This window comes from Cervus elaphus, chromosome 4 (assembly GCF_910594005.1).
Source record: "Cervus elaphus chromosome 4, mCerEla1.1, whole genome shotgun sequence".
NCBI classification, from domain to species: Eukaryota; Metazoa; Chordata; class Mammalia; order Artiodactyla; family Cervidae; genus Cervus; species Cervus elaphus.
In genome coordinates this window covers 66,186,441-66,207,521 of record NC_057818.1, presented here as the reverse complement: position 1 = coordinate 66,207,521, position 21,081 = coordinate 66,186,441, and the positions used below count along the sequence as shown (strand labels likewise).

At 60.0% G+C, this 21,081-nt stretch overlaps 2 protein-coding genes and 2 long non-coding RNA genes across 4 annotated transcripts; 1 reads left to right on the top strand and 3 right to left on the bottom strand.

The window, feature by feature from the left end:
- Nucleotides 1–45: 45 nt before the first annotated feature.
- TFPT (TCF3 fusion partner) lies at nucleotides 46–7,129 on the bottom strand. The gene is made up of 6 exons (XM_043900346.1): nucleotides 6,993–7,129; nucleotides 6,286–6,544; nucleotides 2,983–3,053; nucleotides 1,810–1,879; nucleotides 1,524–1,736; nucleotides 46–195 (listed from the first exon to the last, which is right to left on the bottom strand). The coding sequence occupies exons 1-6, from the start codon at nucleotides 7,013–7,015 to the stop codon at nucleotides 76–78; spliced, it is 756 nt and encodes a 251-aa protein (XP_043756281.1). The 5' UTR covers nucleotides 7,016–7,129; the 3' UTR covers nucleotides 46–75.
- Nucleotides 7,130–7,386: 257 nt separating this feature from the next.
- On the top strand, nucleotides 7,387–17,988 carry PRPF31 (pre-mRNA processing factor 31). Its single transcript, XM_043900336.1, has 14 exons — nucleotides 7,387–7,569; nucleotides 9,403–9,587; nucleotides 9,679–9,739; nucleotides 10,192–10,275; nucleotides 10,860–10,957; nucleotides 11,536–11,642; nucleotides 12,405–12,574; nucleotides 13,272–13,429; nucleotides 13,818–13,907; nucleotides 15,696–15,823; nucleotides 15,934–16,006; nucleotides 16,458–16,586; nucleotides 16,670–16,768; nucleotides 17,588–17,988. The coding sequence occupies exons 2-14, from the start codon at nucleotides 9,411–9,413 to the stop codon at nucleotides 17,711–17,713; spliced, it is 1,500 nt and encodes a 499-aa protein (XP_043756271.1). The 5' UTR covers nucleotides 7,387–7,569; nucleotides 9,403–9,410; the 3' UTR covers nucleotides 17,714–17,988.
- Nucleotides 14,853–17,579, bottom strand: LOC122692607. The gene is made up of 3 exons (XR_006340693.1): nucleotides 16,836–17,579; nucleotides 15,165–15,256; nucleotides 14,853–15,047 (listed from the first exon to the last, which is right to left on the bottom strand). It is a non-coding gene; the product is annotated as an uncharacterized LOC122692607 (long non-coding RNA).
- LOC122692605 lies at nucleotides 17,910–20,857 on the bottom strand. Its single transcript, XR_006340692.1, has 2 exons — nucleotides 20,340–20,857; nucleotides 17,910–19,084 (listed from the first exon to the last, which is right to left on the bottom strand). It is a non-coding gene; the product is annotated as an uncharacterized LOC122692605 (long non-coding RNA).
- Nucleotides 20,858–21,081: the final 224 nt, after the last annotated feature.

Below are 21,081 nucleotides of genomic sequence, written 5' to 3'. Positions count from 1 at the left end.
CCAAGCCTGAGTGTGTGTGGGCAGCAGTGGGCACAGTGGCCAAGGTGAGAGTGGGGGCTGGTTTATTGGGGGGAGTCAGTCAAAGGGGGGGCTGGCTAGGGTGGGGTAGGGCAACAGCTTGTCTGGCCCCCGGGAAACCCAGCTTGAGTCGAGGGCCTCATCCGCTTCAAAGCCGAAGTCTTCCTCGACCTTGATCTGGGGGAGACAGAGAGGGGCGTGAGGAGGCCCTGGCCCGACGGCCCCACCAGAGATCCCCAGAGCTGCCGCCCCCACCCGCCAGCTCTCCCTCCTCTGCTGCCCGCCAGGGTATCTTCCCTTCTCCCCAGAACCTCCTCCAGGTCTTCCTTCTCCACCCAGCCTGGCATTTTCCAGCTCTTTCTCCTTCCCAGGCCAGCCTCACCCCTCTCCCCCGCCTTGCAAGGCCCTCTCTCCCTGGCCTCTCCCCACTCCCCCGTTCCCCTGCGCCGCGCCTCTCCTTTCCTCTCCCCTGCGCCCCTCTCCTCTCCTCTCCCCTGCGCCCCTCTCCCTTCCCCTGCGCCCCTCTCCTTTCTTCTCCCCTGCACCCCTCTCCCTTCCCCTGCGCCCCTCTCCTTTCCTCTCCCCTGCACCCCTCTCCCTTCCCCTGCACCCCTCTCCTCTCCTCTCCCCTGCACCCCTCTCCTTTCCTCTCCCCTGCACCCCTCTCCCTTCCCCTGCACCCCTCTCCTCTCCTCTCCCCTGCACCCCTCTCCCTTCCCCTGCACCCCTCTCCCTTTCCCTGCACCCCTCTCCTTTCCTCTCCCCTGTGCCCCCTCCCTTCCCCTGCACCCCTCTCCCTTCCCCTGCGCCCCTCTCCTTTCCTCTCCCCTGCGCCCCTCTCCCTTCCCCTGCACCCCTCTCCCTTCCCCTGCGCCCCTCTCCTTTCCTCTCCCCTGCGCCCCTCTCCTTTCCTCTCCCCTGCACCCCTCTCCCTTCCCCTGCACCCCTCTCCTTTCCTCTCCCCTGCACCCCTCTCCCTTCCCCTGCACCCCTCTCCTCTCCTCTCCCCTGCGCCCCTCTCCCTTCCCCTGCACCCCTCTCCCTTCCCCTGCACCCCTCTCCTTTCCTCTCCCCTGCGCCCCTCTCCTTTCCTCTCCCCTGCACCCCTCTCCTTTCCTCTCCCCTGTGCCCCTCTCCCTTCCCCTGCACCCCTCTCCTTTCCTCTCCCCTGTGCCCCTCTCCTTTCCTCTCCCCTGCGCCCCTCTCCTTTCCTCTCCCCTGCACCCCTCTCCTTTCCTCTCCCCTGTGCCCCTCTCCCTTCCCCTGCACCCCTCTCCTTTCCTCTCCCCTGTGCCCCTCTCCTTTCCTCTCCCCTGCGCCCCTCTCCTTTCCTCTCCCCTGCACCCCTCTCCTTTCCTCTCCCCTGTGCCCCTCTCCCTTCCCCTGCACCCCGCTCCCTTCCCCTGCACCCCTCTCCTCTCCTCTCCCCTGTGCCCCTCTCCCTTCCCCTGCACCCCTCTCCTTTCCTCTCCCCTGCGCCCCTCTCCCTTCCCGCCCCCCCTCACCGGGGCCAGTTCCGGGGTCAGCGCAGCCCCCACTCGCCGGCCGTCACGGGGTGTGCGCCGCCTCTTCCTCCCGCTGGGCCCCTCGCCAGGGGCCGGGCTGCCTGGCTCCGGGGGCGCGGGCGTCCTTCTAGGTGGGGACAGCCCCTCTTTCTCTGGAGGCTCGTTCTCGGCATTGCCGGGGGTGGGGGCATCTGTGCCCTGGCTGCCCTCGTCCTGGCAGACGGAAGGGGGGCAGGTGAAGGCCGTGTCCCGGGCTCCGAGCCCCCTGCCCGCGACCCCAGCTCACCTCCAGCACGATGGTGAACTGGCTGGAGCGGTAGTCATCGCCGTAGGAGTCCAGTACTCTCATGAGGAACCTGCAGAGAAGCCGCCGGGGCAGGGGGCAGCTTTACCTTCCACCCGGCGGGCGGGAAGGGGCTGCAGCCCAGCTCTGACTCTGAAGGTCTGAGACGCCCGGGTGCCCAGCCCTCGAGCAGCCAGTGGACTCGGGGCAGGACGGGGGCCTCTGCACCTCAGCTCCTGCTCTGGAAACCAGGGTGACCCCCACAACGGGGCGGCCTGATGGCGCCACAGGCCCTGGTGGGGTGTCGGCTCACTGCACACAGTACACTGTCATTTTCATTGGTAGCTGAGAGGCGGGCCCAGGACCCTCGCTCATGACCCTGCCTTCTCTTCTTTTCCTGCTCCCTGCTCCCAGAAGCTTTTTGGTTTTCTGTCTCTGCTGAGCTCTGATCAGATGGTCCCCATAAGCCAGTGCCTGGGCAGAGCCTCTTCCACGCACGACCTCGCCTTCTCCCAGCATGTGCCAGCTGCTCTGGGGGCTGTCCGCTACGGAAGCCGCGGGCCACCTGTCCTCTCCTCGGGTACCTGGCACGTGGTGAGAGTGACTGATGTGCAGAAATGGTCAATTCTGGTTACTTTTATTTAGTTGGGATGAAAATCAGAACCAAGTGAGAGTGACTGACGTGTGAAAATGGTCAATTCCGGTTACTTTTATTTAGTTGGGATGAAAGTCGGAATCAAGTGGTACCAAGCATGTGAAATGAGACTCATGGGACCGAGGGAGTGAATTTCTAATTTCACTTCTTAATGAACCAACTTGGTGGTTGGTTACTGCTAAGCACGCACCGAGGAACTCGTCTTTCGACTTCAGGTGAATAAATTTGAAGAGTGCATGCCCTGAGGGCTCCCATTTGGTCCTCAGCAGCCCTGTGATCCAGTGTGATCCATTGCCCTGCCTTGATGGCAGCCTGGCGCTCAGAGAGGGGGTGTGGCTGGCCTGGAGGCACCCAGCGGAGCAGGGCTCAAGGCTGGGTCTGTGACCCTTGGGCTGGTCTCCTGCACTCCGCCCACCCCATTCACTGGGGGCACACCCGCCGCCCCAGGCCTGGGACTCAGCTTGCTGCCCAGGCCCCAGTTGGCGGGGACAAGGGCTGAGACGCGGGCCGGAGGGGGTTACCTCCGCTCCTGCTGGAGTCTCCGAGTTATTCTCTGCACCTGGTGGAGCCTGTTCAGGACCCGCTCGTTCACCTGCGGGGAGGTGGAGAAAGCACGGGTGAGCTGGGCTCCGAGCGCCCAACGCGGTGAGTGGGGCCCCCTGGGCACCGGGGAGACAGGCCGGGGCCTCCAGGGCCCGCGTGTGTGCCGCTCCCCCTGCTCACTGCCTCTCCGGTTCCGCTCCTTGTCCGCTGCGCTCACACTTGAGTCCCCTGACACGGGCCGGGCCTGGGGGCATTCAGCGCACTCCTCCCCAGGTGCCTGTGCAGCTCACTTCCTCCAGACTGCGCTCAGGCACTGCCCTGAAGGACCAGAGGTTAGACTCTGCACTTCCATAGCAGGGGGCACAGGTTCAATCCCTGGTCAGGGAACTAAGATCCCACGTGCCCCGTGGTGTGGGCAAAAAAAAGAGAAAAACACCTGCGTCAAAGGCTCCCTGCTCAGGCCTCCCCCACTTCCCACACCAGAGCCCCGCCCGCCCGTCCACTCTGCTCAGCTCCGCTTTTCCACCGCCTTCTAGCTTCTGCCTCTACTCAGCGTCCTCACCGTCTCCACCACCAGGACAGAAGCTCCAACGGACTGAGATCTGTGTCCCTGTCCCTAGGGCCTGGAGCAGAGCCTGGCAGGGGGGTGCTTCCTAAACCCTGCCAACCAGAGGACTTATTCGCAGAGTGATAGAGTGCTTCAAGGACCCCAGACCGGGAGACAGGCTGGAGATTAGGGCAGGAGGTGGCTGATTTAGGTAGGGCCGTCACAGGAGATGTGTGGACAAGGTGTGAACAAGTGTGTTCTGCTCCTGGGTCAGAAGGACCTGGGTTGGAATACCAGCCTGCCCCCTTCTCAGCTGTGTGACCTTGGGTAAGTTACTTAACCTCTCTGAGCCTCAAGTTTCTGCATTGGTCAAAGAATAATAACGCAACTTATTCCTGGTTGGGGTTGGGCTAAGAGCAGAGGCTCAAATGCAGCTCCGTTTGAGCAAATGGTGAGTCTCTTTGGAACCCAGCATCCAGCTGTTAAACAGGGCTTGGGATATCTGCTGCTGCTTGGGGGGAGGGCGGGGGGCCGTGGCTGAAAGTTCCCGGCCTGGCATAGAGTGGGTGCTCTCGGGAGAGTGCTCACTGTGCCAGCGCCACCCTTGCACTGAAAGACTCTGTGAACAGGACACGAGAAGCCTTGAAATCACTGGGGGATTTCAAAGAGAGACGCGTGGTCGCGGAGGGAAGAGAGGTTGAGGGGAGCTGAAGGTTGGAGTGGAGCCAAAGCCTCCTGGTGAAAAATATTCCCAGGTGGCCCAGCAGTCAAGAACCCGCACGGCAATCCACTCCAGTATTCTGCCTGGAGAATCCCATGGACAGAGGAGCCTGGTGGGCTACAGCCCATGGACACGACTGAGCAACTAAACAACAATAATAAAAATAAGTGGATCTGGTTTATATATAATATGTATACTTATATTAGGTATTATGTATACTTGTATTAGGGCTTCCCTGGTGGCTCAGCTGGTAAAGAATCCGCCTGCAATGTGGGAGACCTGGGTTGGACCCCTGGGTTGGGTAGATCCCCTGAAGAAGGGAAAGGCTACTCACTCCAGTGTTCTGGCCTGGAGAATTCCATGGACCATGTAGTCCACGGGGTTGCAAAGAGTCAGACATGACTGAGCAACTGTCACTCACTTACTTTACTTACCTTACCGACTTCCTATCTATACACAGACATAAAACCATATTACAAAGAGTACTTCTGGGAATGTCTGGTAACTGTCGGTGGGGTGCATTTGTCTTGCGTGTCTGCTGGGTATTTATGGAGGACTGGGACTGCTGGCCACAGGGTACGCGTAGGTTCAACATTCGTGCACTTTAGGGGAACGTATATAATTTAACATCCAGAGCTGACTGTGCTCCAAGCACTGCCACTGGTCCTGCTGCCCTCAGCCTGGCCTTCAAATCCCCTCCCCAACATCCCCGTCAAACCAAATGGCTCTCCAGTCCTGAGCAAGCCCTGTGCTATGTGAAGTCCCGAACATACTTCTCCAGCTTTCCGTGGCTCCTGCTTACCCTAAGCCTCAGCTCAAACCTCGCTCCCCTGTTAGTTCTCTGTCATCCCTGCCTCTTCCTCTCCTCTGCTCCTACCCGAGTGCAGGCCGCCTCCTCGCCTGCCTGGGCCACTACACTAGCTGCCCCCCTCTTCCGGAACTCACCCAACACCACTGTCGTGGGCTGGATTTTTGTTGTTTAATCGCTAAGTCGTGTCCAACTCTTTGTCCCCAAAACATGGTGTGTGGGAGTCCTAACTCTCAGGACCTCAGAATGTGGACCTTATTTGGACAAAGGCTTTTCACAAAGTAATCAGGCTAAGTAATGAGGCAATTATAGATGGGGTCCTAATCCAATATGGCAGGGACACCCCCCGCCCCACAGCACAGGAAGAATGCCATATGATGCTGAAAGCCAAGATCTGCAAGCCAAGGAACACGAAAGATCCCCAGCAAGCCACTGGAAGCCAGGGAGGGTGCCCAGAACAGATCAGGTTCTCCCTCACAGTGCTCAGGGTGAAGCACTGCTGCTGACACCTTGAGCCCAGACTTCTAGTCTCCAGACCCTGTGACAGTACATTTCTGTCACTGAGCCACCGTTTGTGGTTCTTGATACAGCACCCCTAGGAAATGAGTCCAACCAAAAACAGAGAGTCTTTCAAACACCAGGACCTGACCCTGTTCCTCCCCGATCTGAAAACTTTTGATAGCTCCCTTCACTCAAAAAAAAAAAAAAAAAAAAACATCCAAACTTCTTGCTGTCGTGTTCATGGCCTTTCAAGATCTGGACCCGGCTTCCTGCTCCATCCTCATTCTCACCAAGGAGGCTAATGCAGTGATTCAGCGGAAAGAACCTGAGTCTTGGCAAAGGCTGTGGGGATGGAGGAGAGGAAGCTGAGAGAGATAGGGGAGGCAGAACGGACAGGACCTGAGCAAATGATGTCAGGGGTGTGAGATCTGAAAAGTCAGAACAATGGGGAGCCACGGAGGCACCTGTGAGACAGCAGTGAGCTGCTTTGGGTTGTCAAATGAAGCTCCTAGAGGAGACAGCCCTCCAAGGTGCCTTGCAGGGTGCCCGGACACACACTAGGTGCTAAATAAATGAATGAATGAATAGACGGTAGGTTCATTCACCCGGGCAAGGAAGGCTGGGCACCTAGACAGGCAGACACTGGGAAGGATTACTAACTCAGGCCAGAGGAGCCCCAAACGGGGGGATCCACAGTCACCTACCTGCTCGATCTCCCGGCAGCGCCGACCCAGCGCCTGGTACTTCCTGCGATTTAGTTCCCGCTGGCGCCGCCGACGGCCCCGGGCTGCCTCTTCCTCTTCATCTCGCTCCCGGAGCCCGGAGCCGCCCAGACCTCCGGACACAAACTCCACTTCGGTCTCAAGCTCGCTCTCCAGGATGTGACCACCGAAGAGCGGAGGCAGCGCCAACTCCGAGCCTGGCGGCGCCGAGAACTCCTCGAAGCCCACGGCTGCCATAGTCCTGTAAGGTCGGGGTGGGGCTCAGGGACCCCGACGCCCCGGCTCCTAGTCCCTCCTCGTTGAGGTCTAGGAAGGAGTCCAGGCCCCTAGCCCACCCCTTCCCAGGATCCAGGAGTCCAGGCCCCTAGCCCACTCCTTCCTAGGATCCAGGAGTCCAGGCCCCTAGCCCACCCCTTCCCAGGATCCACATCTCTTCACCGGACTGCTCAAGCCGCAACCCCTCACCCAGACCCAGGAGTCCCGGCCTCCGACCTCCCCGACCCTCAGACCCAGGAGTCTAAAGCCGCAGCCTCCTGCCTCAGGATGCTTGAGTACGGACCCCAGTCCCTGAAGAGTCCTAAGCTAAAGCAACCGCAGGAACTGCAGCGCCGCGTCAGTCCTCAGCGCAGGCTGCTATCATGCAGCTACAACGTCTTTTGCGATTCGAAGTTTTCCTCAAAATCACTCACCCCTCTCTCTGCTCCAGTTCCATCTCTCCTGCTCGGGGAGCCCCAGGCCCCAGAACTTCCAACCTCGGCAATCTCCGTAGGTTAAGTGGTCCGCAAAACTACCCGTTCCGTCAGGCTACGCGGCCCCAACATCCAGGACTCTGCCGCCACGCCTTCTGGGAGCGGTAGTTTCCTATTTCCGGTTCCGCTCCGTAACCCCTCCACCTCCACCCCGACTCCCGGCTTATACTAAAGTTTGTTTTCTCGTTGAACGCCTCTACCGTTCGTCCCAGTTGCCCTTTATTCTTATCGTGACACCCTGTCGCGAGACTGCGGCAAATCTCCGTTTATCGGGCTCAGTCCACAGCGGGCCACGAGCTGGATAAGGCGTCTCTCCTTTCCCCGCTCACCCCTTTTCCGCCTAGCGTCAGGTGCTAATAAAGTTGTTGTTCCAAACGCTCCCGGAAAGACGCGAGGCGGGGGCCAATCAGAGCGCAGCTTTGCTTCGACGAAGGCGCGAGGGTGAGACGTCATCAGTGAGCGTCGACCGCTGTTGGGAAGCTATCTTCCTAGAAACCGTGGTGTGAGGAGGGAAGAGGTGAGCGTGATGGAGATGAGGGAAGGGCTGGAGGTCGGATTCCCGGGCCTTCGTAGGCCGACGACCCAAGGGTCTCAGAGCGCCGTCAGGGTCACATCTCTGGGGTGTAGCGGGAGCAAGAAAACCGTTCCTGGGTGTCAGGGCTTTGCATGGTGGTGCCTGGGGAGACAGGCTTAATCAAGTCATTACTTGAATAAGTAATGTGTGACCCGCCTTAGGGTACACACAGGGCGTGTGCTGTGTCTATTACCAAGCAAGCTATCTACTCTGGAGCTGGAAGAGGACGAGAACTGAAGGATAAGGAGGTGTTGAGCTGGTAAAAAAGGGAGGGTATGAAGACCTAAAGTGAGGGGAAGAAGTGGATAAGAGAAAGAAATGTGAGGACTCGTGGGGTATGGGGGATAGGGGCCGGGGCTGAGGCTAGAAAGGTGGGCTGGCGTCAAGCGAGGTCGTGGCACCTACCCCGTGCCAGGTGCTAAGCTGGGCGATACAGTGAACAAAATGGACATGTCCCTGTTTTCATGGAACTTTTAGCTTAATAGGGAAGGTGGACATCAAACAAAATGTTAGAAGCTTAGAGAATTTCAAGGGTTGAAGTAAACAAACTGGTTCACAAGTTGTGCAGCAACAGGATAGGATCCAGTCTTGGAGTCTGGGAAGATCCACGCTGCAAGAAATATTGTTTGTGTCCCTGCGTTAGGAATGAAAAAAATAATATATTCAGAGAGTGGAGAAAGAAAACCAGACGTGGTTAGCATAAGGATTTTAGTCACTCATTCTTTCATTTGCCCAATATATCTTGAATACCTACCGTATACTAGACGTTTTGTCAGCATGAAGTGCTAACCACTAGACCTCTGGGAAATTCCCTAAAGTTTTTTTCAAACTTTATCTTTTTTTTTTTTTTTTTTTTTGGAGTATAGTTGACTGACAGTGTTGTGTTTCTGTTTTATTGGCCAAGCTGCAGGGCATGTGGGGTCTTGGTTCCCTGACCAGGGATCACACTCACTCCCCCTGTAGTGTCAGCTCAGAGTCTTAACCACTGGACTGTCAGTCGCTCTTCTCCCTTAGAGATTATGAGAAGATACTCAATAGAGTTTCCTCTGCTATACAGTGTCTTTGTTGGTGACCTATTTTATATATAGTAGCAGCAGCAACATGTATATGATACATGTGTCTTACTAAAAAAGAACAGGAAGAGGGAGCAGTTTCTTATTTAAAAAAAAAAAAAAAGAAAAAGCACTGGGGAGGACAGAGTGAGGGGACTGTACCTTGTAGAATAGTGCTTTGCGTGGGCTTCACAAAAACAGTCTACAGCACCCTGGGGTGGATGAGGTGCTGCTCCGCCTGCGAGGTGATTGGCCTTCAGGCTCTAGACATTTTAGGCCCTGCCTGGCTGTCCTGACATCTGAGGAGAGCAGTATTTCAGAATATCTGTTGGTGGGGTGGGGCCTCTGCAATGGGTGGAGGAAAAGGAGGATGTAAGAAGAGGTCGTATCTCATTAAGAGGACGGGGTGTACCTTTTCCTAAGAAGTCTTAGAGACACTGGTGTGAGGGTGTGTGGTGTCTTGTCCCGTGAAGTGAGGGTGGGAAGGGTGAGCTGTGACCGGAGACCGCCTGGTTCTGGGAGGCCGCTTCACACGCAGCAGGTGTTTGCTGAGCATCTGTCATGTGCCAGGCACCGTTTGGAGCCGGAGAGCAAAGCAAACGAACGTTCCTTGTCCCTGTGGCGCCCGTGTGCAAGTGGGGTTGATCAAGAAGGACCAGGGCCTTCTGGCCAGGGGAGCCCCCTCCCTGTAGTGAGGGGGAGCCCCGCCCCTGCCTCCCCACAGGCCTCAGGATGTCTCTGGCTGACGAGCTCCTGGCCGACCTCGAGGAGGCAGCAGAAGAGGAGGAGGGAGGAAGCTACGGGGAGGAGGAGGAGGAGCCGGCCATCGAGGATGTGCAGGAGGAGACACAGCTGGATCTTTCTGGGGACTCGGTCAAGAGCATCGCCAAGCTGTGGGACAGCAAGATGGTGAGCGGAGGTCCCGGGCAGGCCGATGCGGGCAGCAGCGCCCTTTCCCTGGCGGTACCTGGGCTCTGACTCTCCTCTTCTCCCCACACAGTTCGCCGAGATCATGATGAAGATTGAGGAGTACATCAGCAAGCAGGCCAAAGCTTCAGAAGGTGCCTTCTCCCCTCCCACTCGTGACAGTACTGTCGCTGCCGTCATGATCAGGGCGTGAAGAAACAGGAACAGGCTCGAGGAAGAGCTGCACCAGGGACAGGGAGCCATGGGCCAGACACCCCAGGGTGCAGCTTAGGAAGCAGGCACAACGCTGGTTGCCCCAGCCCCGGAGCTTCCAGCCTTTGGGAAGCCCTCACACATCACGCTGGGGAGCACGGCTTTTAGTCCTCAGGGCATGAGGGTTTAGTTCCAGGAGAGAGAAGGTCAAATCTAGACTGGCCGGGACAGAAAGACGGGAGGTTTGCAGACACGCAAACCTGTTCCCTAGTTTCCTCTTCAGCCCCTCCGTGCCCCGCTCTAGCCGCATCCCCAGCCTTGCCCAGCTGCGGGACCCGGGAAGGGGTGGGTGCTTAGACACATACCCACACCGGGCTGTTTCTCATCCCCACAGTGATGGGACCAGTGGAGGCGGCCCCTGAGTACCGGGTCATCGTGGATGCCAACAACCTAACAGTGGAGATTGAGAACGAGCTGAGTGAGTCCTGGGAAGGGCAGGCAGAGACAGCCCTGCCCAGTGTCCCCCACAGCCTCTCCTGTCCCCACTGGAGGGCAGGATCCCAGGCCACCTTCCCCGCTGGCCTTTCCCAGGGTCCTGCCCCAAGCCCCTGTGTTAGTTCAGATGTAAATTCACCTACTGAACAGAGTGGTGACATGAGAAGGAAGTGTATTTTTCTCTCATGGGAAAGTCTGGAGCAGCCCAGGCTCTCTGCGTCTTACTGATATGCCACCTGTTTCATGGTACAAAGTGACTGTCCACCTCCAGCCATCACCTTCACATCCCCATCAGCAAAAAAAATCGGGAGAGGAGGAGGAGGGCACATTTTTTCCTGTAAGAGAGTGACCTGGAGGTTGCCTGTGTGACTTGCACTCATGCCTTGTGGACCAGAACTGATCCACACAGCCGCACCCAGCAGTAGGGGCAGCCTTTGTGCTGTGTATCTGTGAGCCCAGCTGCCATGAGGGGCTCCCTCACTGCAGGTCGAAGGGCAGATGGGTGCTGGGGGAGCCAGCGGCATCTGCCTGCCCCTCATCGGGCTCCTGCCCGCCCTGTGCCCCCAGACATCATCCATAAGTTCATCCGGGATAAGTACTCAAAGCGATTCCCCGAGCTGGAGTCCCTGGTCCCCAACGCTCTGGATTATATCCGCACGGTCAAGGTGAGCATGGAGGAGGGGCCCCCAGTGACCACGCCTGTTGAGAGCGCCCTGCTCTTGGACCCTCCGGGTCTGAGTTGGGGGGTCACTCAGCTCTGGGCCAGAGACAGGATGGGAACAGGAAACAGAGACTGGGGGAAGCCAAGACCACGAGATGGCAACAGGCCCTGGAGCGTTCAGGGAGAGGGAGGAGGCGAGTGTAAGGAGGTCATCAGGTCAACCTGGTCTCCGAGGCTCCAGGTCTGAGGGGAAGGTCCCCACGGGAGGGTCAGGCACGTGAAGGCGGGACACCACCCAGCACCCAGGCTCCCCCGAGAGTCGAGCAGATGGGGGTGGGGAGAAGACGCAGTCAGACCTGCACTGGGAGTGGATGTGGCAGCAGGCCTGTGGAGGCAGCCCATCCTCCGCAGGTGGACTGTGTGTGCTTCCGGGTCAGCCCGCCCTGGGCAGACAGTGTGGATGCTTTGAGCCGCGGCGTTGTGGGAACTGGGGGCAGACGGGGGCGGCCACTGTCCCTGCAGGAGAGATTCTAGGGCCTCCTGAGTCCCCGAGCCTCCCCCTCTCACCCTCTCCTCCCCCAGGAGCTGGGCAACAGCCTGGACAAGTGCAAGAACAACGAGAACCTGCAGCAGATCCTGACCAACGCCACCATCATGGTCGTCAGCGTCACCGCCTCCACCACCCAGGGGTGCGTACCCGGCAGTCCACCTGACGGATGACGGTCGCAGGGCCCCTGCGGCACGGGTGTCGGTGTCAGGAGGACCGGTTGCTGCAGTTCCACGTGTTCGCCGAGCACCTCCTGCAAGCCGGGCTCTGGGCTCAGGGTCCCCCCAGAGCCTGTGGTCCCGAGGGGTGTGGCGGAGCACAGGCCTGTAATTAGGAGTGGCGTCCCTCTGGGGTGCTGTCCCCTCATGAGGGGCATGCGGGTCTCCCCCTGCCCCTCAGTGTCTGTGGCAGGCCTGAGAGAAGGGCAGAGGCGTGTCACCCTACAACAGGGCTCTGACCAGACAAGCCGTGAATGGCAGGTCGACGGCTGCTGGTGACGGTGCTCCTAGGGGAGCAGCTGGACGAGAACCTGGCTGGTCGCCAAGGCCGAGACCTGCAGGGTCTGGGGAGCTGGGGGGAGGGTTTCGGTAAGAGGAAACACCCGCAAAGAGCCTGGCTGCAGCCTGGCCTGGGCCAGCTTGCCTCCCCCAGGCAGAGAAGGGAAAGCGGAGGACAAGGCCACAGAGCGGGCCAGCGGGGATGTGCCACCACGGGCTGCTTCCCTGCGGCCCCTGCTTCCAGGCCTCGGGGCTGGCGGGGCTAGTAATCGTCCCGAAGGTGCACATGCATGCACACACACGCGTGCATGCACGCACACACGCAGGGAGGGTGGGGCCCCTCACCACTCAGGAGCCCCGGAGGTTGGGGTCCTTCGGTCCGTCTCAGCCGCACCTCTACCCCGCAGGCAGCAGCTGTCAGAGGAGGAGCTGGAGCGGTTGGAAGAGGCCTGCGACATGGCGCTAGAGCTCAACGCCTCCAAGCACCGCATCTACGAGTACGTGGAGTCGCGGATGTCCTTCATCGCCCCCAACCTCTCCATCATCATCGGGGCCTCCACCGCCGCCAAGATCATGGGTGAGGCCCGGCCCCACACCACGCGACCTCGGGGAGGCCTCTCCCTTTCCTGTGAATCGGGGGATGTTCTACACGTCCCGGATCCTCCTCCTATCAGGGCACCTGCCTTGTGGTTGGGGTCCAGCCTGGGACATCATCTCACCTGGCTCACCTCTGTAACAGCCCTGTCTCCAGACTCTGAGGTGGCGGGGGCTTAGGACTTAAGCAAGTGTATTTGTGGGGGGGACACTTCAGTCCGTGAGGCAGGCAGGTGCGGGGTTGCGGGAAGGATGAACTGCTTTTTCCCCCACTCCCCACCACCTCTGACCTCACATCTTTGGGCAAACCATGTCACATGCCTTGGTTTCCACTCTGGAGACTGGGGGAGGGGGGAAGGTGTTGGCCGCGCCTGCAGACACGCTCTCGGAACCCAGAGGCGGTTCACGCCGGGCCCCCACGGTGACCACCCCCTGAAGCACAGACAGGCCCGCGTGGCTTCCCAGACGCGGGGTCGGGCTCCTGGTTCACCAGTGGTTCACTGTGCGCCCTCCGGCACGTCGCTTCGCCCCTCGGAGCCCCTCCGAATCCCCCTGAGATGGGACATGTTGATGCTCCCTGGCGGAGGCCCCCTTGGAACTGCGGCCAGAAACTCTTGTGAAGGCGCAGCGCTTGGCAGACACCCCCACCCCCACTGACGCCCACCCCCCTCCCGCCGCAGGGGTGGCCGGCGGCCTGACCAACCTCTCCAAGATGCCCGCCTGCAACATCATGCTGCTTGGGGCGCAGCGCAAGACGCTGTCGGGCTTCTCGTCCACCTCGGTGCTGCCCCACACCGGCTACATCTACCACAGCGACATCGTGCAGTCCCTGCCCCCGGTGAGTGCCCCCCGGGCCCTGGGGTCACTGCTGGCGGCAGGCGTCGGGAGCTGGAGGGCGGGCCGCACAGGGGCACACTAGGAGGCCGGAGCCGACAGGCCAGCTTGGAGTTTGTCCGCGCCACCTACCAGCCGGGCACAGAGCCCGAGCTCTGAGCCTTGGCCTCCCCGTCTGTATGTGGGCGAACTGGACCTGGTTCATCTGCAGACGCGAGAGGAGGAGGAAGAATACACCAGCGGTGATCACTGGTTACTGTAGGGTATCAGTGCAGGCCCGCAGCTGCAGTGGAGGTGGAGGCTGCGGGCAGAGAGGGCGGCAAGGCAGCAGTTCTGGGAAGCCTGGGCTCTGACGCTGCCTCGCTCTGACCCGCCTCCCTGTCCTGCCCCAGGATCTGCGGCGGAAAGCAGCCCGGCTGGTGGCCGCCAAGTGCACGCTGGCAGCCCGCGTGGACAGCTTCCACGAGAGCACGGAAGGGAAGGTGAGGGCGGCAGTGGTGTCCGTGTGGTCTGTGCCCTGTCGAGGAGGGCCGCCATCGGAGGACCCCCCGCACGGGCACTCACAGGGTGGGGCGGGGGTGTCGTTGGGTCCCACCCAGGGTGGCGCCCCCTCCCCCACGCTGCCATGACGATGGCCTCACATGTAGTGGCCTAAAGGGACACGGGGTTGCGCTCTTAGGGTCCTGTAGGTCAGAAGCCCACGGGGGTTCCCCGAGCTGAAGCCATGGTGCTGCCCGAGTTTGCTCCTCCGGAGGCTCGAGCTGGGGGAGGGCCGCTCCCTGCTGTTTGCAGCTCGCCAGGGCCACTGCGCCCCCTGCTCGGGGCCCCTGCCTCGTCTTCAGAGCCAGCACAGCCTCTGCACGCTCTCCCTGGCTCTGCCTCTGTCTGCACTTCTCTGACCCTTTAAGACCCCAGTGATCCCACTGGGCCCACACACACCACTAAGCTCTCATTCCCCATTCCGAGATCCCCAGCCCAGTCACACCTGCAGAGCCCCGCTTGTCAGGTGGTGACGAGCTCACAGGGACCAGGGCCGCTGACACCTTGAGGTCGTGGGGGGAACGTTTTTGCTGCACCAGGGTCTGTCTCTGGACACCTTGGGGCAGGGGAAGTACTTCTCTGCTGCACCAGGGTTTCTCTCTGGACACCTTGGGGCAGGGGGAGGAACTTCTTTGCTGCACCGGGGTGTCTCTCTGGACACCTTGGGGCAGGGGAGGAACTTCTCTGCTGCACCGGGGTCTCTCTCTGGACACCTTGGGGCGGGGGAGGAACTTCTCTGCTGCACCAGGGTCTCTCTCTGGACACCTTGGGGCGGGGGAAGTACTTCTCTCCTGCACCAGGGTCTCTCTCTGGACACTTTGGGGCGGGGGAAGTACTTCTCTGCTGCACCGGGGTCTCTCTCTGGACACTTTGGGGCGGGGGAAGTACTTCTCTGCTGCACCGGGGTCTCTCTCTGGACACTTTGGGGCGGGGGAAGTACTTCTCTGCTGCACCGGGGTCTCTCTCTGGACACCTTGGGGTCGGGGAGGAACTTCTTTGCTGCACCGGGTCTGTGTCCTCTGCCAGCACCATCGCCGTGCTGGTATTTATTCCGTCAGCCTGTCTTCCTGGGCAGACCTGTTCTGTGAGAGATGTGTCCATCCCATGCATTTCAGTTTTCCAGGCACCCAGCCTGGCACAGCCTTTGGGGCTCTCTGACCATGGGGTATGGCAGCGACCCGCCCAGATGAAAGTCCTACCCCCGTGGCGTCTTCACTCTGACTGGGGGCGGGCAGTGATGGGGAGACCCATGCCGGTCAATGTGCAGGGCGTCCGGGGTGCCGAGTAGAGGCTGGGGGGAGAGGGGCATGGAGGTGCTGAGGGAGCTTAGACTGATGAACCTGGAAGGCGGGGAGGGCTGCTCTGAGGAGGTGAGGGTTTAACGTGGACCTGCACACAGGGAGCAGGCAAGTCCCTTGGACGCTGGGGGACGGGGTCCGAAGCAGCGGAACCGTCAGCACCAGGCCGAGGCTAGAGCCCAGCAGGCCCCGGGGAGGGCAGAGCTGGCGGGACGGGGGGGTCACGTCAAGCCTGTGCACCTTGGGGAGAGCCTGGCTCCTCAGAGGAGCTGACGGGGGCCGATTGGGGTCCTTCCTGAAGGAAGAGCCTGGCGGGATTCTCGGGTGCGGCGGTCTCCAGGGCGTCCCCCTTACTGACCGGAGGGGAGCTGCGGCGGGGGGGCAGGCCAGGCCCGTGGGAGCTGCTGCCAGACCCCAGCCCGTCCTCCCCAGGTGGGCTATGAGCTGAAGGACGAGATCGAGCGCAAGTTCGACAAGTGGCAGGAGCCGCCACCCGTGAAGCAGGTGAAGCCGCTGCCGGCGCCCCTTGACGGGCAGCGCAAGAAGCGAGGCGGCCGCAGGTGGGGGCCCGGGGACCGGCGGGGCGGGGCGGGGCGGGGCGGGGAGGGGACCATCCGGGCGGGAAGGGCCGAGGCTCCCCCTTCCCCGCTGACCCCCTGCCCCGCCCCAGGTACCGCAAGATGAAGGAGCGGCTGGGGCTGACAGAGATCCGGAAGCAGGCCAACCGCATGAGCTTCGGAGAGGTCACACCCCCCTACCTCGCGCCCCCCCACCCCCTCCTCTCCTGTGGCCATGGCAGCACCTCTGCCTCTTTCCTGGTCCCCTGGCCTCCACTCTCCCAGCCCCAGAGGGATCTCCATGACAGCACAGGCCCCCAGGCTCACCTCCCCCCCATCGCCGTGCTGTCCAGGCCTTCCCAGACCCCACTCCTGCCAGGCCCTTGCTACCCGAGCATCACCCCGCTGGTCCTGCCAGAACTAGCTCATGTGTCCTCAGTGAAAACTGTTTCGGTTCTTCACACAGCACAGACACATACACATTCCCTCTCAACTCAAGCAGTAGTAACAGGACCCGTGCTCCTCACTGGGGCCCCAGCAAGGCTCACTGCACTCGGGGCCCAGGTGGTCGCTGATGGGATGGAGCCCTGGGCCGACTGAGCGGCGGCTGACACTTGGATGTCTCCCCTCCCACCAGATCGAGGAGGACGCCTACCAGGAGGACCTGGGCTTTAGCCTGGGCCACCTGGGCAAGTCGGGCAGCGGGCGGGTGCGGCAGACACAGGTGAACGAGGCCACCAAAGCCAGGATCTCCAAGACGCTGCAGGTACGGGCCAGGCCCCGGGGATGGGGGCAGGCCTGGGCGCGCAGACGCAGGCCACAGCCCTGAGCGCCCTGCCCTCCTTGTAGCGGACCCTGCAGAAGCAGAGCGTGGTGTACGGTGGGAAGTCCACCATCCGTGACCGCTCGTCGGGAACCGCCTCTAGCGTGGCCTTCACTCCACTCCAGGTACCGGCCCTCTGGAGGCAGGAGGCCCGGGGAGAGCCGTGTTCCCCATCCTGGGCTTCTTCCTTACCTGTGCCCGTCTTCGGGGCTGCCATGGGCTTGGGGGGGGCTCCAAAGAAGCCCCCGAGGTTGTGTCTGGGTTCCCAGCACACGGCGAGGTTCGCAGGGACCGCTGAGTCTCTGTGGCCCCAAGCAGGCCCAGCTGCTCCCACCCCTGAGGAATGCCTGCTGAAGTCCGGGGGCACTGTCGTAGGCGCTGAGATAGGCAGACACACACGGGAGTTTTGCCCTTTTGGAGTTTATCTCAAGGTTAAAACAAGTAAGATACAGTGTGTCCGGAGGTGGGAGGTGCTGGGGACTGAGAGGACCAAAGGAGACGGCGCCTCCGGGACAGCCTCAGTGAGGTGGGGATCTCTGGGTGTAAGACATCTGGATCAACGCCGGCCACATGTCAGACCCCCAGCGCTGGCTGTTAAATCCTCGCTGGGGCTGCGGGCAAACCTCTTACTTCAGGGACTCAGTTTCCTCATTCAGGAACCGAACAGGATCAGCCTTTCTCAAATGGTGTTTTTAAAATCGCCTGGGGAACTTGTTACAAATTCAGGGATCCAGGTCCTCCCTGCTCCCCTCACCCCCAGAACCACAGAGGATCTCCCAGCGTGGGGGAGACTTGGAGGCTGGCACACCCTCCACATGCTTGCCCAGAACCTCAGGCCCATCAGGAAGGGCCGTGGGCCCCTGACATGCCACGATTCCCTCACGGGGAGGCTGTTAAAGACCAGGCCGTCTCCCCACCCCGCCCTGTGTCCCTCCCCTGCCCAGGGCCTGGAGATTGTGAACCCACAGGCAGCGGAGAAGAAGGTGGCGGAGGCCAGCCAGAAGTACTTCTCCAGCATGGCCGAGTTCCTCAAGGTCAAGGGCGAGAAGAGCGGCATCACGTCCACCTGAGGGGGGCACCCGGCTGTCGCCGGCCGGAGGGACACGGGGCCCCCCTCTCTGAGGGGGTCGGGGTCTGCAGGGGCTGGGGGTGCTGGCAGGGAGAGGCACCCAGGCCAGCCACTGTGGCGTGATGGCCAGGAGGCCTGGGAGGAGCCCAGCCCCCCACGCGGAGCTCGCCGCCCCCTCCACAGACACACAGCCAGGCTTCATCACGTGTCGTCTTTATTTTAACTGGGAAAGGAGGTACCTTTGGAATGGATGTAATTAAAAGCACATCATCAGGATCCAGTCTTGGCAAGTGAGCGTTGTCAGCCCCCTGGGTGGCTGAGGAGTCAGCGCCCTGGGGTCTGGGGAACAGAGCTCGGGCCCCACAGGACCCAGGTCCACCCCTGGGCCTGTCACCTCCTCCTCGTGCAGTTCCGGGGCGAGGAGCACCCTCTCCATCTCCAGGCCCCTTCGAGAACCCCGCTCATTCCAAGGCCCCAGCTTCCAGCACAGGCCACCTGGCTGCTTGTGGCACCTTGGGCGGTTGTTCCACCTTCCAGGCCTCCCCACTGACATCACCAGGCGCACACGTGAGGACAGAAGGATGCTCAGGAAGCACTCAGCACCGAGCTCACCCTCAGGGCCCCATGACAGGGGCACTGCTATTACTCCAGTGTTGGCTGAGGACTTCCCGCTCCCACCCTGGTGCGCCAAGCCCTGCCCGTGTGGGGCAGACAGGTGCCCTGCCCTGGGGGGGGGGGGGAACCCAGCACTACGAGAGCACCTGCCAGGTTAGGGGAGTGCTGTGCCTCCAGGGGCCGCCTGCTCTGGGCTGGGAGCTGGCTTCAGAGCTACTTGCTGACCTGCGAGGTCAGCCATCCTCAGCTACACTGGAGGAGCAGCCCCGCTGGAAGCCAGGCCTCTCCAGCTCACAGTTTCTCTCTGGGTCTCTCCCCAGCTCATGGGGTCCTGGCTGAAATCTCTCTCCATGGGACTCCCCCGTCACCACTCAGGGCTCTGTGTGTCTCTGGACCCCAGTCTGCCCCTCATCCCAGGGCTACTCTCTTTCCCTCCCTCACGTGAGAGAGTCTGCACACCTGGGAGGTTCTTTCCAAAGGTCAGATAACCCCAGGCCACAGAACTGTCTTCCCAGACTTACCCTGGAACTGTGTAGATCAGCCTTGCTTGAAAGTGACGACCTTTGCTGACCTCTGCCTGTGGGTGTGCCAGGGAAAAGCCACCTGTCAGAGTCCCCGTCCCCCGCTGGCCAGACTGAACTGTTGAACCAGTGGATGGGGGCATGGAGGTGCGAGTCTCAAGAAGGAATCTAAGTCACCCGACAGTGCTGCATCCTCTTAGAACAGTTTCTCCAAGTTCAGTATGTTTCAGGATCAGCTGGAAGGAGAGTTTGATTCAATTGGTCTATGTGTACCTGTGTGTTTTTAGTCTTTCAGTCATGTCCGACTCTTTGTGACCCCATAGGCTGTAGCCCCCCAGACTCCTCTGTCCATGGGATTTCCCAGAAGAAAATACTGGAGTGGGTGACCATTCCCTTTGCCAGGGGATCTTCCCCACCCAGGGATCGAACCTGCGTCTCCTGCACTGGCAGAGGATTCTTTCTTGCTGATCCACCAGGGAAACACATAGTTAGTCTGTGGTGGGGCTCAGACACATGACTAAACTTCGCAGGTGGTGTTTGTTGCTGCTGATGCCAGGACTCACTTTGAAAACTACTGCTCTAGAAAGTTCTCTACCAGATTATAGCATGTTGGAATCATCTTCAGAGTCTGAATTACCAATGTCTGGTTCCCATCCCAAGAAACTCTTGATTTAATTGGTCTAGGACAAGGCCTGAGTATCTGAATTTTTTTAAATCCCCAGGTGCTTCTAATGTGCAGCCAAGTTTGAGAACCATTGCTCTAGACCCTTGCTACTCAGAGTGTGAACTGTGGGTCATCACCATCACCTGGGAATCTTAGAAAGCAAGGCCTGGGACCTCCTGAATCAGAATTTGCATTTGACAAATCCCCAAGGGATTTTTGAGCCATCTTAAAGGCACTACTCCATCCAGGGGCCACATGTTGAATAACAAGGCTGTTCTGGATCAGTAACTCTTCAACTCTAGTGCTCACCCAGGACGTTTGTAAAAATAGAGATCCCCAGGCTTCACTCCCCAGGTCTGTGCGAACCTAAAAGCGCCTGCCTTGCCACAGGTGATTCCAGTGTTCTCAGCTGCATCTCCCCTGGACATAGCTTACTTTCCTCCTCCTAGAGGAGCTAGGCAGACCTGATTTCCCATCTCCACTGTGTGACCCAGGGCAAATGCCTCCTGGTTTGCAGAAGCACCGGTACCTAGCAAGTCTTAACCACAAGTCATTCCCCGTATCCATCCATGTATTCATTCAGCAAACGGTTACCGACTGCTTTCTACTGCGAGAAGAAGACTCAAATCATTAGCAAAAGGATGGCATACTCGCAAAAGTAGATTCTAATGAACAGGGCTCATGGGACCACTCAGAACGGGAGATCAGGGAAGTTTTCCCTCCAAGAGAAGACCACCGAGCTGAGATCTTAAGGACCAGTAGGCGACAATCATGGTGGGGGGAGGTGCGCACGGGAGTGGGGGGTGGACAGGGAATCCCATCTGTACCTTCTGCGGCGTCCTCACGACAACAAGCGAACGGAGGTGCGGAGGAGAGTTCCTGTCCCACAATCACGTCACCATTCAGAGGAAGGACAAAAACTCCATGCCTCCATGCCGCTTCCCAACCAATGCAGCTATGCGTGATGTCAGTGACTTGGGGCATTGTCTTCTGTTTCCTTCCTTTTCTTCCATCCTCTGAGTCTCAAAGATGGGTCACAGGCACTTGGAGAAAGACCGTGCAACTGAGAGACCTGTCCGCCTGGCCAAGACACAAGGCAGGCGGAAAGATGCGCTAGTCCCAAGCCTGCCTGCTACTCCCGGTTTCACACGCTTCCAGGAGCGGGTACCGCCCACTCGTCACATCATTGGACGGCCAGAAATGAACGACAGCCGGGTCCACGAACGGGAAGGGGCGGGCGATCTTGCCTGGCTCCGCCCTGGGGCTGCCCTGATTGGCAGGTACCTTCAACCCGGCCCCCGATTTGAAGGCACCTGTCTGTTTCCGATTAGGTACGCGGCCTTTAACGCCTACTCGCCATGCCTTCCTCCGCTTTCCCCACCCACTCTCTGGACCAGCCAATGACTTCAGGGCAGAATATCCCCCCACAACCAATGGAAGACGGCTCCAAACTTGACGGACGACTTCCCGCCCCTGATCAGCCTAGCTCCTCCCTCCGACCAATTGGGTTACTAGAGGGGGGCGGGTGTACCCAATCAGGGCGACACAGGCATCTGGATTGACGCACAA

Bases quoted from the DNA above. Each gene is read 5' to 3' on its own strand.
- TFPT (XM_043900346.1), bottom strand. From the start codon at position 7,015: ATGGAACTGGAGCAGAGAGAGGG. The intron at 1,737-1,809 runs GTGAGCTGGGGT...TCCGTCTGCCAG, and splicing joins AGTTCACCATCGTGCTGGAG to GACGAGGGCAGCCAGGGCAC. The intron at 196-1,523 runs GTGAGGGGGGGC...TGTCTCCCCCAG, and splicing joins TGACCCCGGAACTGGCCCCG to ATCAAGGTCGAGGAAGACTT.
- PRPF31 (XM_043900336.1), top strand. From the start codon at position 9,411: ATGTCTCTGGCTGACGAGCTCCTGGCCGACCTCGAGGAGGCAGCAGAA. The intron at 9,740-10,191 runs GTGCCTTCTCCC...TCATCCCCACAG, and splicing joins GCAGGCCAAAGCTTCAGAAG to TGATGGGACCAGTGGAGGCG. The intron at 16,007-16,457 runs GTCACACCCCCC...CCCTCCCACCAG, and splicing joins ACCGCATGAGCTTCGGAGAG to ATCGAGGAGGACGCCTACCA.